The 14,636-nt window shown below is 43.3% G+C and overlaps 1 protein-coding gene across 1 annotated transcript in view; it reads left to right on the top strand.

Moving 5' to 3' along the window:
• Positions 1 to 3,351, top strand: part of SREK1IP1 (SREK1 interacting protein 1) — an 84,866-nt gene extending 81,515 nt beyond the window's left edge. The window contains exons 6-7 of the mRNA XM_060143002.1: positions 1,705 to 1,886; positions 2,808 to 3,351. Coding sequence (XP_059998985.1) covers positions 1,705 to 1,886; positions 2,808 to 2,819 — 194 coding nt within the window. The 3' untranslated portion in view covers positions 2,820 to 3,351. The remainder of the gene's footprint in view (positions 1 to 1,704; positions 1,887 to 2,807) is intronic.
• Positions 3,352 to 14,636: the final 11,285 nt, after the last annotated feature.

Here is a 14,636-nt window from a genome sequence, read left to right as displayed (position 1 = left end):
CAATTTAAATATCAAAGACAAGAACAAAATTTTCTCCAAAAACTAGCCATGCATTCTGTATTCAGTTAACCTGAGAAAGGAAGGACAGGTTAGAGATGGAGGTAAAGAAACTGAGGACTTCCTGCAAAGGTAGGCAGAAAGAGGAGGCAAAGGAAGTAGGGAGAGAGAGAACTTCATCCTTTCAAAGCACTGCAGAAATTTCTCTTGTTCTCTTTTTGTTTGGTATTCTCACTTTAGTGATTCATTTCGTTGACCAAGTTTTTAAAAATAACAATAGTAATGGATGCTTTTGTAATAATTCAAACAATACTATGATGTGTAAAGAAGAAAATATTAATAGCCGTAAGATAGGAGAGGAGGTGACTATAACATCCATAAAATTTCTGAGATAGAACTTTATTCCTTCCTCTTCCTTTTCTGCTTCTTTCCTTCAGCTGATGGTTGATTGGATGCCAGAATCATGAATTTTACCCTACTGGGTGCTGTATGTTTTTGTATTTGCATAAATATTCTTGAGCTTTGTTCTGGGATGCAGTTAAATTACTTAGAGATGTTACTGGAAGGGGGAACCCTTCCAGGGCCTGAGAGAGGGCTCTGGTGCGTTTTAGAAACCTTTCCCGATTGCATGGTGTACCATCCTCTGGGTTTCCCATGCATGTTTTAGCTATAGGAAGATTCCCCTAAACCTGGAGAGTTGGGTCCCATGGAATGGGTAGCACGCAGTATTGCTTTAAAGGGTCTGCATTTGCTCACCCAACCTCACCAATCCTCTTGTCTAACACTTGGAAATGAATTGTCCGAGGAGACAAACGTACTGACAAAGCAAAAGACTTTATTGGGAAGGGGCACCCGGGCAGAGAGCAGTGGGATAAGGGAACTCAGGAGAACTGCTCTGCCACGTGGCTTACAGTCTCAGGGTTTATGGTGGTGGGGTCAGCTTTCTGGGTGTCTCTGGTCAATCATCTTGCTTGTCCCCATATTTGGTCCAATTCAAGGCCCTTCTGGATAGTGCACACATCTCTTAGCCAAGATGGATCCCAGCGTGAGGGTTTCTGGGAGGTTGGCAGGACATGTTATAGTCTGGCGTCTCCTCTCTCCTCTTGGCCCCTCCCAAATTCTCCCGGTTAGTTTTTGGTGGCAGCACCCTGTTCCTTATGGGGACCTCCTGTTCGGGACAACTCATGCAAGTGGTTATTATGCCTGGCCAAGGCAGGCTGTTTCAGTCAACGGTTCCCTAACAGAAACTGTTGGATTCTTTCAGGTTTGATTTTTTTAAAATTTATTTAATTAATTTATTTATTTGGCTGCATTGGGTTTTTGTTGCTGTGCGCGGGCTTTCTCTAGTTGTGGCAAGTGGGGGCTACTCTTCGTTCCGGTGCGCGGGCTTCTTATTGCGGTGGTTTCTCTTGTTGCAGAGCACAGGCTCTAGGCACACAGGCTTCAGTAGTTGTGGCACGCAGGCTCAGTAGTCGTGGCTCGCGGGCTCTAGAGCGCAGGCTCAGTAGTTGTGGTACACGGGCTTAGTTGCTCTGTGGCATGTGGGATCTTCCCAGACCAGGGCTCGAACCTGTGTCTCCTGCATTGGCAGACGGATCCTTAACCACTGTGCCACCAGGGAAGTCCCTTCAGGTTTGATTTTAAACTTTGTTAGGCAGGACCAGAACAGACTTGAAGGCTAAATTGATGATTCTCTTCTTGTTATAGGAAGATGGGGCACAAGAGGATGGTCATGTCGCAGGTCTTGGGTGAGTCCATGGGACAGACCGCCAAGTGAAGGTCCTTGGCTTCGCACGGGAAACAATTCAAGAGCGAGCCATAGCAAAGTGAAAGCAGTTTATTTGGAGAGATGTCTGTTTATTTACACAGAATGCGGTCCCTCTCAAAAGGTGAGAGTGGCCCTGAAATATGGGGTGGTTAGTTTTTATGGGCTGGCTAATTTCATCGGCTAATGAGTGGGAGGATTATTCCAACTATTTTGGGAAAGGGGCAGGGATTTCCAGGAACTGGGCTACCGCCCAGCCCACTTTTTGGCCTTTTTCGTTCGGCCTTGGAACCATCATGGCCCCTGTGGGTATGTCATTTACATCCTAATGTATTACAATGAGTGTATAATGAGGCTCAAGGTCTACTGGAAGCCAGATCTTCTGCCATCTTGGGCCTAGTAGGGTCTAACCAGTTTCTACTGTAACCTCAATGGCTATGTCATTCTTTTAAAAGTTGTGCCCTGCCCCCTTCCCTCCTATCTCATTCTGAATACTCTACTGGGTACCTTGTGAATTACAAGGCTTACCATTCTGACCAGTGGAAATAAACTATTCCAGGCCTTGTGAAGGCTCCTAGAAGTGTACCCTCTGATCCTTTTAGGTGGCTCTTTCCCTGGCTTCCAGTAGTTTCTTCACAGCCATGTGCTGATCACGACTTAGCTGAAGCCTCAAGGAGATCCTCCCGTGAGCCAGATCTTGAACTAACTCTCTCTCTCCCCCTCTTTCTCTCTCCCTCACATCTCTCTTTCTCTCCCTCTCTCTCTCTCCAGCTCTCTTCTCTCTCTAGTACTCTGTCCTGCTATCTCTATCCACCATGCCTTCCCTGGATTCCAGCTCTGTCTTCTCAACTCAGAGAGACCACTGGGCTCCACCTGGGTTCCCCCTCCCCATGCTGCATTCTGGAAACTCTCTCCAGGCAGCAAGCTGGGGCAACCATAAGGCTCACCTCGTCTGTTTGCCCTCTCTCAAGGTTTATTGTCCTGCTACCTGATATCCATGTTCAAAGCCCATTGCTTCTATATTTTGTGTGTTTATCTTTTTCAGGCAGGAGGGTAAATCTGATCCCCGTTAAGCCATCTTAGCTGAACTTGGCCAGGGGATTAGGCCTGATCCAAGCTAGCCAGTTGGGTTCTCACTCCTGCAACTGGGATTCTGCCATGTGGACACTGTGGACTAAGAATGCCTCCTGCCACATCAGTAAACAAAAGATGCCCGGCCATCAAGCCATCAGCCACTGCAGTCACGCCCAAGGGTGCACCCGGAGGAGACTCAAGATGGAAAAAAACAGGATACCAGCCCTAGTTAGCTGAGGTGCATATCAAAGGAATGATTTCAATGAGCCCAGAACTTTGCATCTTCCCATACATAGAAAAGCACTAAATTCATTAACTTGAGATGTCTGGTTTTCTTTAATTAACAGTAATCTTTTGATGTTCCAATTACCTGGTTTTTGTTACAAAACTCCTTTATATCCTGGCTCTTCCCTTCCCTCTTCAGAGTAGTGCCTCAGAGCCATCTGAGAGTCCTGTCTCCTAGGCTTGACATCCTCAGAAAATCCACTGAATAAAACATAACTCTCAACTTTTAGCTTGTGCATTTCTTCAGTCGACAACAGGAAGCCACAAGAAGCTAGTGTACAGGAAAGAGAAAAACGAAGCAAAGAGGAACAGCAAAGAAGGGTGGAAGGAGTGCTGATGGCTTTGCAATACTCGTTCAAGTCCTTTCCTGAGACCCACGGCATTCCTACCATTGGGTTTTTTTATTATTATGATTTAAAGTCCTATTTTCTGGCTAAAGTGCACTCAAGTTGGATTCTACTACCTGCAACCAAAGGGTTCTAACTCAAACAGCATGTCTTCAGGCAAAGTTGAGGGAAGAGGAGGGCAGTTGAAAAGGAAAAACTGAATCTCTTTAAATAATGGAACAGGTTCCCTTGGAAAGGGGAGCAATAGGCAGCACAAGTGGAGTTTTCTTCTTGTTGTGCGAGAGGAAAATAAATTTTGAGAGAAGAATTTTGAAATCATTGTTTTTCTGAACAATGATCTTGTCTCAATAAAATGTACAGAAATCTTATTGGAGCGTGAAACAACAAGGTGGAATTTGAGTGCTTGAGAGAAGGGGACAAAAAAGATTGAGAGTAAACACTGGGAAACATCCTGGAGGACAGGCAGAATGGGACAAAAGGATTGGGTGCGTCGTTGAGGGCCCAGTTAATGGTTAGAGATCATAGCTTGCTGGTAGAACTACCCTGTTGGTTCATGTGATTTTCTCCAACAATGCATGTTCAATAGCCCAGGAACAGGAGCAGAGAAATGGGCAGCAGGATTTGTCAGGATGGTTCTCTAACCCATTGATGCCTCTGCAATCACAGCAGAGCCTTAGCCTTTTCCAAGCCCCTCAAACATACAGAAACACACAGAGGAAGGCATGCCCACAGCTGCTAGTCTCTACCAAACATGGAGCACTTGAGGCCTCTGAAATTCAAGCAAACAAAGGAGCATTTTAATGCCTGAGGCTCAAGGGTAGTGTTAAGACTGTGACTTTCAACAAGACCCGTTCAGAAATGCATATCCCTTGCTTGACTTGCCTACTGTGTGGTCCCATGTGAACCGGTCCCCAGCTCTCTGCCTCCAGGCAGGGGGAGCTCTGTCAGGGAGTGGGAATGGGAGTGGCCCAGCACCAAAAGGTAGCCATACATTACATCTTTTATTTTCTTATATCTCACTGCTTCTCAACCAAGGTGGTACTCCCCTTTAGAGAGTCTTTAGGACATATTCTGGAAATAAGGAGACATTTTTGGTTGTCATGATGACTGGGAACCCTACTGGCAATGAGGGTTGTGGGCCAGTGATGCTAGACATCCTGACAACCTGCAAATGTACAGAGAAATGAAGAACTGGCTATGACTTTCAAATGTTCCACAGGACATTCATGGAGATGAAAAACCTATTTATAATTATCTGTGCCTAGCACCTGTTCCCATGTGTCAAATAAATACCACGAATTTCTTGAATTTTCCAGGAATGTAACTACCATGTAAATTGAAGGAAGATTGTTGTTTGTTTTGTTTGGAACTTTACCAAGCGTTTTTCACTCTTTCAGAAAATCACGTACCAACGGTAATGTTACTCGAAATTTTGTATTTGAGTTGCCAATAACATGTGCTGTCTGTGTCAGCGCATATTTTTACTGTCACACTTAGAGCCACTGCATGCCCAGTATTGGTATAAACATTACGTCTTTTGGTATAGCTGTGCTTGAACATTTACAAGTGCAAATATGTATTTTATTGTAAATTACATTCCATTTATTTCTTCTTTACATTATAATAAAGGCATTACATATAATGAGTAAGCTAGTTTGCTAGGGTCGCCATAATTAAGTACCACAGACTGGGAGGTTTAAACAACAGAGAAATAATTTTCTCGCAGTTGTGGAGGCTAGAACTCAGAGATCAAGGTGTCTGCAGGGTTATTTTCTTCTGAGGGCTGCGAGGGATGAAACTGTGACTGTGTCTTCATATTGTCTTCCCTCCGTATGTATCTGGCTCCCCTCCTGAAGAAGCTATGGAGGGTAGAAGCAGTAGTCAAACTTAGAATTCACAATCTGACGTAGAAGAAAGTGTCAGATTTCATTCAAAACCTGAACATACCTGGTGAACATTCTGACCCGTGAATAAGCTAAAAGGGCTCGTGGATGATGGTCCAGTGGACATGGCTGATTTACATCCTTCTCCTTTGGGATGAGCATTACCACGTCAAGATGTTCAAAGAGTTTGTGCCCCTAACATGAAGCATATGACTGAACTAGTGCAGCGTTGGGAGACCCAGCTAATCACTGTGAAGACAAATCGCACTTCATCAGGAGGTCAGGTTTGCTGTCACCATCAAGTGATACAAATGTTCCATCAAGAGCACGTCACACCACGTAACATGCAGGACCTGAGCTGAGAGAAGATTCTTTCCCCGCGTTTAGGGGCCTCCATCTTCCTTTGGTCCCTGGGATGGGGCTGAAATGAGACAAGCTTACTGTACCATAACAGAGCCCAGTGACTTGTTTCTGACCCTCCTCTTTCTCTGGAATTCTCAGGATGTGGAGAGAAGGAAAAGAGTCTCTGCCTCATTTGAGGAGGTGGTTTGATTAGAGTTACATTTGTCAATATGTTATTTTCTAATTTTTAAGGATTTTCTCTTACTGCAGTAAGCTAAACTTAATCATTATTAACCTACTTAATAGTCACTGTTTAAACTGCCCTCCCCCGTGCCAAGAAAAAGAAAGAGGTTCTCATTCATTTAGCATTTACTATGACTGAGGAACCGCGGTAAAGAGTTATTCCTCCTTCTCCAACATTAAAGTGGAACTTGTGATTTATATTTTTGGGGTCTAAGGTAAGATGAGAGAGACACTGTCAAACCTGTTAAGGCTGGTGAGAATGAGTGGTTCAGGGGCAGGTAGGTTCCAGAGAGTGGCAGAAGTAGGGTAGCCTCATGCATCTACATTGTTAGTTTTGGTTCATGGAACCTGTATGTAGTTCCCAAGGATAAAATTGATAGTCAGTCTACCAAGGCTCTATTTGATTTGTATGGCTGGAGAAACTAGTCTCAACCAGTATTCACTCAAAGATTCTGCCTCTCTCTCTCTCTGGCAGATTATGTAAATTTGAGCGTCAAGGACTGGGGATTGGCTCTGCTGGTCTGAAAATTTGGTACCTCGGGGAGGGATGCTCCTACTAGGAGAGATGATCATTTTTCTACACACTGGGACCTGAGACTGCTCTCGGCCATCTCAGATCCTTCATGCCTCCTGGGGAACATTCTTTCCTTGTTTTCTTCCTAGAATTAAGCGTTCATGTTCTTAACTTCTTAACTGGTTGTAATTTCGAGTGCTGCTACCTGTATTCAAATGCCTGTGGGAATCTCACAGGTCAAGCCTAAGCCGTGTCACTGCACCAGTACTGGCTACGGCAAGAGCAGTGATGGCAGCAGCTTTGTGGAGGTGCCCTAGGTGTCCTCACTGGAAGCAGAGGGTGATTGTTGCAGCATAGGTGGCCTTAGATGGCTCCATGGCTTTCAGGGGCAGTAAGGATCTCTGAGTTGATAAAGGTTAAAGAGGGCTTATTGGTTTGCAAAAATTAGCTGCCCCTCTGAATGCACCTATAAATAAATGCAGGTAATTTGGAAGATGGAAAGTGACCTGAAGTACTGAAATAGTGGGTGGAGCTGAAGCAAAGAAATACTGTTAATTACTATTTATATGGCATCATTTTACTCCCAGAATGGTTCAGTCTGCGGAAATTACAGGCTGAGTAATTTTCAAGCCTGGAACACTTTTAGTGACTACCAAGTTGGAGAGGGAAAAGATAACATTTTTACCATAGTTATACAAGATTTCCTGGTAGGAGAATTATCTAGAAAATTCATCCAGAATCATAAGTTCTATGATTGATTTACTTTATCAGATTTTGAACATTTGACCACTTCCTCCCATATTTTACCAGAAAAAAATAATCAAAGAATGCTTAGTTTTTTAATGTAGAAAAAACCAAATGTTTAAGCATGTAATATGTCACTCATGTTAGTTATGTTATGGAAATATTATGTTATATTATTATAACTGATAAGAATTTACGACATTCAGGTAAAGAATCATTTTTTAAAATCAAATGAAATCGGATACAAACACCAGTCTAACAGGTAGAAAATTTAATCTCAGTTATATTTTGGGAGGCCTTTCCCTCTTCTCTTGGTGGTACAAATGTCCTGGAGAGATTATGCAATTCCAGACAATTTGTGGGCACCAAAAGTGGGCTGGTGGGAGCAGTCTGCTCCAGGTGCAGGCCATAAGGGGGTGCATTTTTATGGGTAATTAAGAATCACAATGCTGATTAAAAGGTTTCTCTGCTTTTTATTATCACCATGCAGCAGCAATTTCAAACACTCAGGGATAGATACTCCGTCATGAGAAAAAAATCTTTGTGTGCATGAATTCTAAACAGTTGCTGTGAACACTGTTGAGTTCTAATAATATACATTAAGCTACACATTAGCACCTTTATTACTTATTCTTTAAAAGATATTTCATTCTACATGGACTTCAATTAGAAGAAGTTTTAGTAATTCAGTTTTTCCCTGGCCCCTACCCCCAGTTCTGCCATGGACCCAGCAGGCATACATGTTTGCTTAGTGATAAATTCCTAAATGTTAGGAATCACTTGAGTGAATCCCTGTGGTACTACGCATTCCTGCATTTAAACAGTAGATTCAATTAAAAAAAAGCAAAGATAGCACACTGATTATGCAGATGAAGATATAAAACTTCAGATACTCCAATACTATATGACAACTTGGAATTTTTGTGTTTAAATTTTAAAACAGTGAATCAGAGTGTGTATGGTCAGGCCACTCAAGGGGGCTGCTCTCTTGCTCTCTGTACACTGCCTGCTCGACCGATGCCTGCTTCACCTATACCCTACTCACAAGACTGACCTTCCTACATACTTGCGCAATGTCCCAGGTGGTGATTATCGTTATCAAAGGGGCAGTGAGGGGCGTACCCCTCTGCTGGTTTCCCTGGTAACTGATGAGCCCACCTGACATCAATTCCCCGTATTACTGGCAATCTCCCCTTCCCCCGCTGGGAGTGAAGACTGCCGCCATGTCCTGCTCGTCATCTGCCGCCATCCGCCCGCACACGGTGGGGTGTCGCTCCAGGACCTTGCTTCGGACGTGGAAGCGCCCTCATCCTTAAACCATTGATGTCTCTGTTGCTGACTCCGGGCTCTTTCTTTGGTCTTGAAGCTTGACAGGTACAGGCCTTGTAGGCTTTCGGGGGACAGCCCAACAAAGCACAAACTGTGATGCGTAATACTTTTGCTTGGTTAGTGCCTTTTAGTTCCTACATGAAATATCCTACTGCCTTTGTATAATAACTCAAATTGAAATTTTATATTTTAAACCGTTAACTGTTTTAAAACTAAGGAATTGAGTCAAGAGAATAATTATTATGTGATTAATTCTTTAAAAAATTTACCTTAGGGAGGTAAAGGTGTTAAAAAAATGATCAGCTCCTAGTGTCAAGTGTGCTAGCTATGCTACTGCTCTGGTGTTTCATCCATTATAGATGCCACTGCTCTTGGCAATAGGTTCTGTTTAGAGGTGACGGGTCTGCCCCACACAGTCACTGGTACTTTCTGTGGCTCCTTGGCATTCATGCTCTGCTTATCAATAAAATAGCCACTTTCTGCCTCGCTGTGGGCAACGTGGGAATCATTGGTAACTGCCATCCCCTCCTTATTTCAGTGTCGGGTCAGGCCATTCCCCTTCCTCTTAAACCTTAGTACCACACCCTTCCTGGATAATTCTGCTTTCTGCTTAGGTTTTTTGAGGGGAAAAAAATGCTCATAGCACAGTCCTGGGGCAGAGAAAGCTCAACTTTCCTTTTGTTGTTTGTGTATCATTAGAAGAAGATGAGTCAGGATAGAAATAGGGAATTTGGAGTAACATATCTCATTGTTTTGTCTTGAGACTGTAGAAACATGAAACACAGTTAATTTTTCTCTTGGGTTATCTTGCCACATTGGTCAAGGTTACTGTTGAATTGTATTCAAGCAGCAATTCTTGTGAGTACTATCAATATAGAGAATAAAAAAGATTGCATTTGTAGTACTCTTGTATCACACAAGCTTAGAGATATTGCATTCCACTTGAGTCGCCGAGTTTGGTAATTACAATTTGGCTTCGTTCTGTGGGCTATGGCAGTGTTCATCACTGATTATATCATTGTCCTGTGGTCTTGTCAGTATAGCGTGTTATTGTGTCATAATCTGGGTGGTGGTGTTTCTTTGAAGATGACAAAATAAGCACGTTTTTGTAAGATAGAGTTCATTGATTAAGCCATGCAGTATTAACTGAACATCCAATTGTGCATAATGTTATGCAAGGTGCTTAACTCACGTACAGAATGTTGGAGGTTCTGTTTCAGGATGCTGTCTTCTCCTCAACACTGCTCTCTGTTTGCCTTCGGAACACAGTGGCTATTCAAACTAGATGGTTACTTTTTCTCATGTGCGTGTAAAAAACAAGTTACTAATCCTCACAAGGTATCCATGGAGGTTCTCTTAGGTCTGCTGCACTCAGCAAGAGAAGAAAAACTTTCTTTAACGGTAGGACTAGGAGCCCTGGGTGGATGCCCCAAACAGGCCAGGCACATCCTTAGTCTCTGACTCCAGCTTGTGGCAAATTAATCATCACAATCAAATTCCTCTCCCTACTGTCTATAGCACCCATTCATGGACCACTGTCTGGTTTTCTCTGCAGCCTCTGTGTGATGTCCTGTTCAACACATAATAAGCTCTCATGAAACATGAGTTCCCTTCCTCTGCCTTTCCTTTTCCCCCCTCGTTGAATGAATGGATGAACAGTGAATTAGTTCTTCTCTGCTGCCAGCCAGTTTTCTGTGTTCCATGGCCACATGGCAGAACATGCCTACACAGAGTCCCTGAATTTTCGTATTTTGTGTTCAGGTATACTGAGGGAACCTCACTTCTGCTGATCTTAAAATCAAATTCCTGCGAAGGTAAAAGTTCCATCCTTTGTCTAATCTATGTTGTTCAGATAGAGTCATTGAATTACCCTGGTGGCCCCAGGCTGCAGTGACATGGCTGTGGATAGGGGTAAGGGGTAGGGAACAGTTTCTCCAAAGGAGGTTCTGGGCAGAAATCATGACAGTTTTTTTACCACTCCTTACATCTCTCTTGTTCATAACCTTGGTCCACTCCCAGGTTTCCCCTGTCCTAGATTTGATATAGCAAGTCCCCCTGTGACCATCCTGGGCCCTGTTAGTTGGCCATCTCTCTACTCTACCAATGACACTGGCTGCTCAGGCAGGAGGGTTCCCAACAGTGACTTTTCCACCTCCTCTTCTCCACCAGCTAGGCTCACCCACCACAGCTTCTGTAGCAATATCTGAGGTCAGTTTGCTTTTAACCCTTCCACTCCTACTGCAGCTCCGTTAACGCTTGTATTCCACGAGTGCCCTTCTGATTCCACCTTCTCTTGTAAGAAACTAGTGAAGTTTCCTTTTCCACAGCTGGAGCTCAGAGGCTTGATCCTGGAACTGCTAGTTAAAACCTAAATTCCATTTCTTCACAGAGGTAGTTTTTGTCAGAGTTGAAGTTCCATACCTCTGGTGCATTTTGTATCGAATAGGCTTTTTACAGGCTGACATGAGAGCTCAACTACAATTTATAACGTCGACTCTGAAATGATTGTTCCTGTAGACTCAATTATTGTCTTAGAAGTAGACTTTTCTGGGGAATGAAACCCATTTGTAAATTAGAAACCCTCTGATACTTCATCTATAGTCTGGACCATGTGCTCTAGCCTATGCCAGAGCACCAGGGTGCATGGGCCTCCATGTTCAGAACACAGGGTCCAAAAAAGGACATCGAAGCAAGGCATGAAAGGATAGTAACATCATACTTCAGGATTTATCAGAAAGGCATGGACACTGGAATTTGGAGCGCATGTGGAAAGGATTGCAGTTGGAAGGAGAAGTGAGGGCTGGGGTATTAGACCCCTCTAGTCAGGCATGGCAAAAACTGGGGTGGGACTCAGGATGGGGCTGAGAAATGGTCACTGTCAGTCACAGACCAGGGAGAATCTAGGAAGGGCACTCAGGATGGTGAAGCCAGGGCAGGGATGATAGCTGGAAAGTACAGTTGTTATTATCAAGGCATCTGTCCCAGGTTGGGGTTAAGATTGGGGACTCTAAGCAGGATCTTGAGAATGAAACAGGATCTCCAACTGGGGACAATGAGAAGCTTGGTCCTCAGAACTAAGGTAAATCAGGAGGGGAAAGGAGAATGTACTGGGAGAAGAGACGCTTACTGAGGCACAAGAGCCCCCTTAGCAGAATGTGGCATCAGGGCCGTGAATGGTGATGAGCTGCAAGCATGGGCCCCAGAGAGAAGCCCAGATGCTACTGCTGAATCTCCATATTTTGGGCCCACCCTGCCCCTGCACGTTAAACCGGTCCCCTGAGGAAAAGGAATGACTGGCAGGTCTTCTTTATTCCTGATACACTGCTAAGACCCACGTACAAGGCTTCCTGCTTTCCTTTCCATTGCCTAGCAACACCACCTCCTTGATTACCAGAGTTGTCATAGTTTTTCTGTATCTATCTACTCTGTATGTAGGTACATGGGGCCTACAAGGTAGAAGGCAAAGTCCGAGTTGTTCAACCAAGTACAAGTTCACTTGCAAGTATAAGAAAGTTCACTCTCAGTACAAGCTCAGAGTAGGGGAATCAACAAGACTGATTTCATGCTGAACCCAAAAATGGACCAGGAGAGAGAGGGAGATGGGAAGAAGGACATTCTAGGGATTCTGTAAATCCTAGAATTATCAGAGACAGAGAGACAGACAAAGAGAGTAAAAAATAAAGTGTCACATAAAGTTATTTTAAAGGATATGTTTTATTTATTTTTTTTATTTTAAATGTAGTACTTTTTAATTTTATTTTATTTACTTTTGGCTGCATTGGGCCTTTGCTGCTGCACACGGGCTCTCTCTAGTTGCGGCGAGCGGGGGCTTCTCTTTTTGCGGAGCGCGGGCTCTAGGGCGTGTGGGCTTCAGTAGTTGTAGTACACGGGCTTAGTTGCTCCGAGGCATTTGGGATCTTCCTGGACCAGGGATCGAACCCATGTCCCCTGCATTGGCAGGCGGATTCTTAACTTCTTAGGGAAGTCCTAGAGGATATGTTTTAAATGTATATTAAAACAAAATTTCTTCATCAATCATTGTCTTTCTAGTATAGAAATTATTTAATTCTGTCAAACACAAAGAAAAGCATGTGGCTTGCCATTCAAAAAGCCTAAAACTCCCCAGATAAAAATGGTCATAGATGTTTCTCAATCATTGCGGTCATTAAAGGCCAACATTTAAAACTATTGGGAAGTTCTGTTCTCTGTAAGGTAGAAGGAAGATGCATCATGTCATCCATCATATGACATAATGCCTCAGACAGTTTCGGAAAGTCAAGGGTAGACATCTGCAGGTTCTATTCCCACCTGAAAGCGTATCAGATGGATAGCCTTTACCTTCAGTGTTCAACTGGGGGTCTGGGGGCACCGTGCTTAGGAGAAGGGTAGAGTGTTGAAAGGGTCCGTGTGTCGGTGCAGTACATATTCATCCACCAAAGGCTGTTGGAAAATACACTTGTATATTTTTCTTCTTTTAAATCAGGGATGCTGAATCTTCTTTTATTATTAGGTATGGCTAACACTCCCACCCGAATCAACATTCTCATGCCAGTAAAAAACATACCTAGTTCGTTTGGTCTTTGTGACTGTTTGAAATATCATTATTTTGTTTGCACAGAGGAATTTTTACCATTTCACTCATCACTTATGTATTCAATGAGGTATATCTGAAAAGAGAAATAATTCTGGTATGGTTAGTGCTGATAAAAGTTGGAGCAGCGAAGAGGGGACAGGAGAGGAGAAGTAGGTTAAGGAACGCAAAAAAGGTGGAAGGGGGTGAGGACCTAGGACTGAGAGACTCAGCAGGAACCTGACTCTCACGTCCCCCAGGCAATCAGGGTCGCAGATACATGTCTGAGAAAATTATTGTTATTACCGCCCCTTGAAGTTTTTATTTCCTTCTTGCAGTAGAAATTATTGCCTGGCTTCTTTTTTAAACTTCAAAGTTTATTTTCTCAAGGAATTACTACGATTTTTCCTCCCTGACGGATCATCTAAGGAAGTAACCAGTTTACTTTACAATATTAGAAGAGTTGACCAATTTCTGTAGCTATCAGCTCAAAAGTCCTTGCTCTCTTTCTTCAAAAACTGTAATTCAGAAAACAAACCAAACAATGCCAACTAAAATACTGTGTCTGGGTTTTCTCTTTTAAATTATTTTTTATTCTTTATCAGAGTAATATCTATGGGTGGTTCAAACCTCAAGTAGTACTAAAAGGCTTATAATGGACAACAGTAGCTCTTTATCTGGTTTTCCTTCTACCAGCCCTTACCTCCTATCCTCATTCAATCCCACTTCCTGGAGGCAGTCACTTACAATTGGCTTAGCTGGTAATTTTGATACTGTTTGATACTTTTTTCCATATTTTAAAATAATATATTAGCTGTTTATTCATTTTAGACATTATCTATTGATTTGCTTTATGGTGTAGATGATTCAGCATTTTTAAAATACATTCCTCCCCTCCTCCTTCCCCTTCCAATGTGGTTATATCACCTTATTTAGTCTGCCTTTACATTGCAATAATAATATTATGTATAATTATAACTAATAATAATTACTATAATTATTCACTACTGAGGCAAATCATCTAATATGATTATGCTTCTTGTACAATGTTATTTTTGGTTTTTTTTTTTTTGCGGTACGCGGGCCTTTCACTGTTGTGGCCTCTCCCATTGCGGAGCACAGGCTCTGGACGCACAGGCTCAGCGGCCATGGCTCACAGGCCCAGCCGCTCCGCGGCATGTGGGATCTTCCCGGACCAGGGCACGAACCCGTGTCCCCTGCATCAGCAGGCGGTCTCTCAACCACTGCGCCACCAGGGAATCCCCTTGTACAATGTTTTGTTCTCCTTGAAGCTCTTTTGTCCCTCATTGTACGTGTCTCTTCCGTTTTTCTCAAAGAATCAGGTGTTTGTGTGTGTATGTGTGTGTGTCTTTCATATTAGAATTACTCATTAAATGTTTGGTGATCCCAATCCCACCCGTCTAGGTGGGACAGGGAGGACGGGAGGGAGACACAAGAGGGAGGGGATATGGGGATATATGTATATGTACAGCTGACTCACTTTGTTATACAGCAGAAACTAACACACCATTGTAAAGCAATT

This window comes from Lagenorhynchus albirostris, chromosome 3, assembly GCF_949774975.1.
Source record: "Lagenorhynchus albirostris chromosome 3, mLagAlb1.1, whole genome shotgun sequence".
Classification (NCBI taxonomy): domain Eukaryota; kingdom Metazoa; phylum Chordata; class Mammalia; order Artiodactyla; family Delphinidae; genus Lagenorhynchus; species Lagenorhynchus albirostris.
Note: the sequence above shows the minus strand (reverse complement) of the source record. Positions and strands in the feature narration are given on the sequence as shown.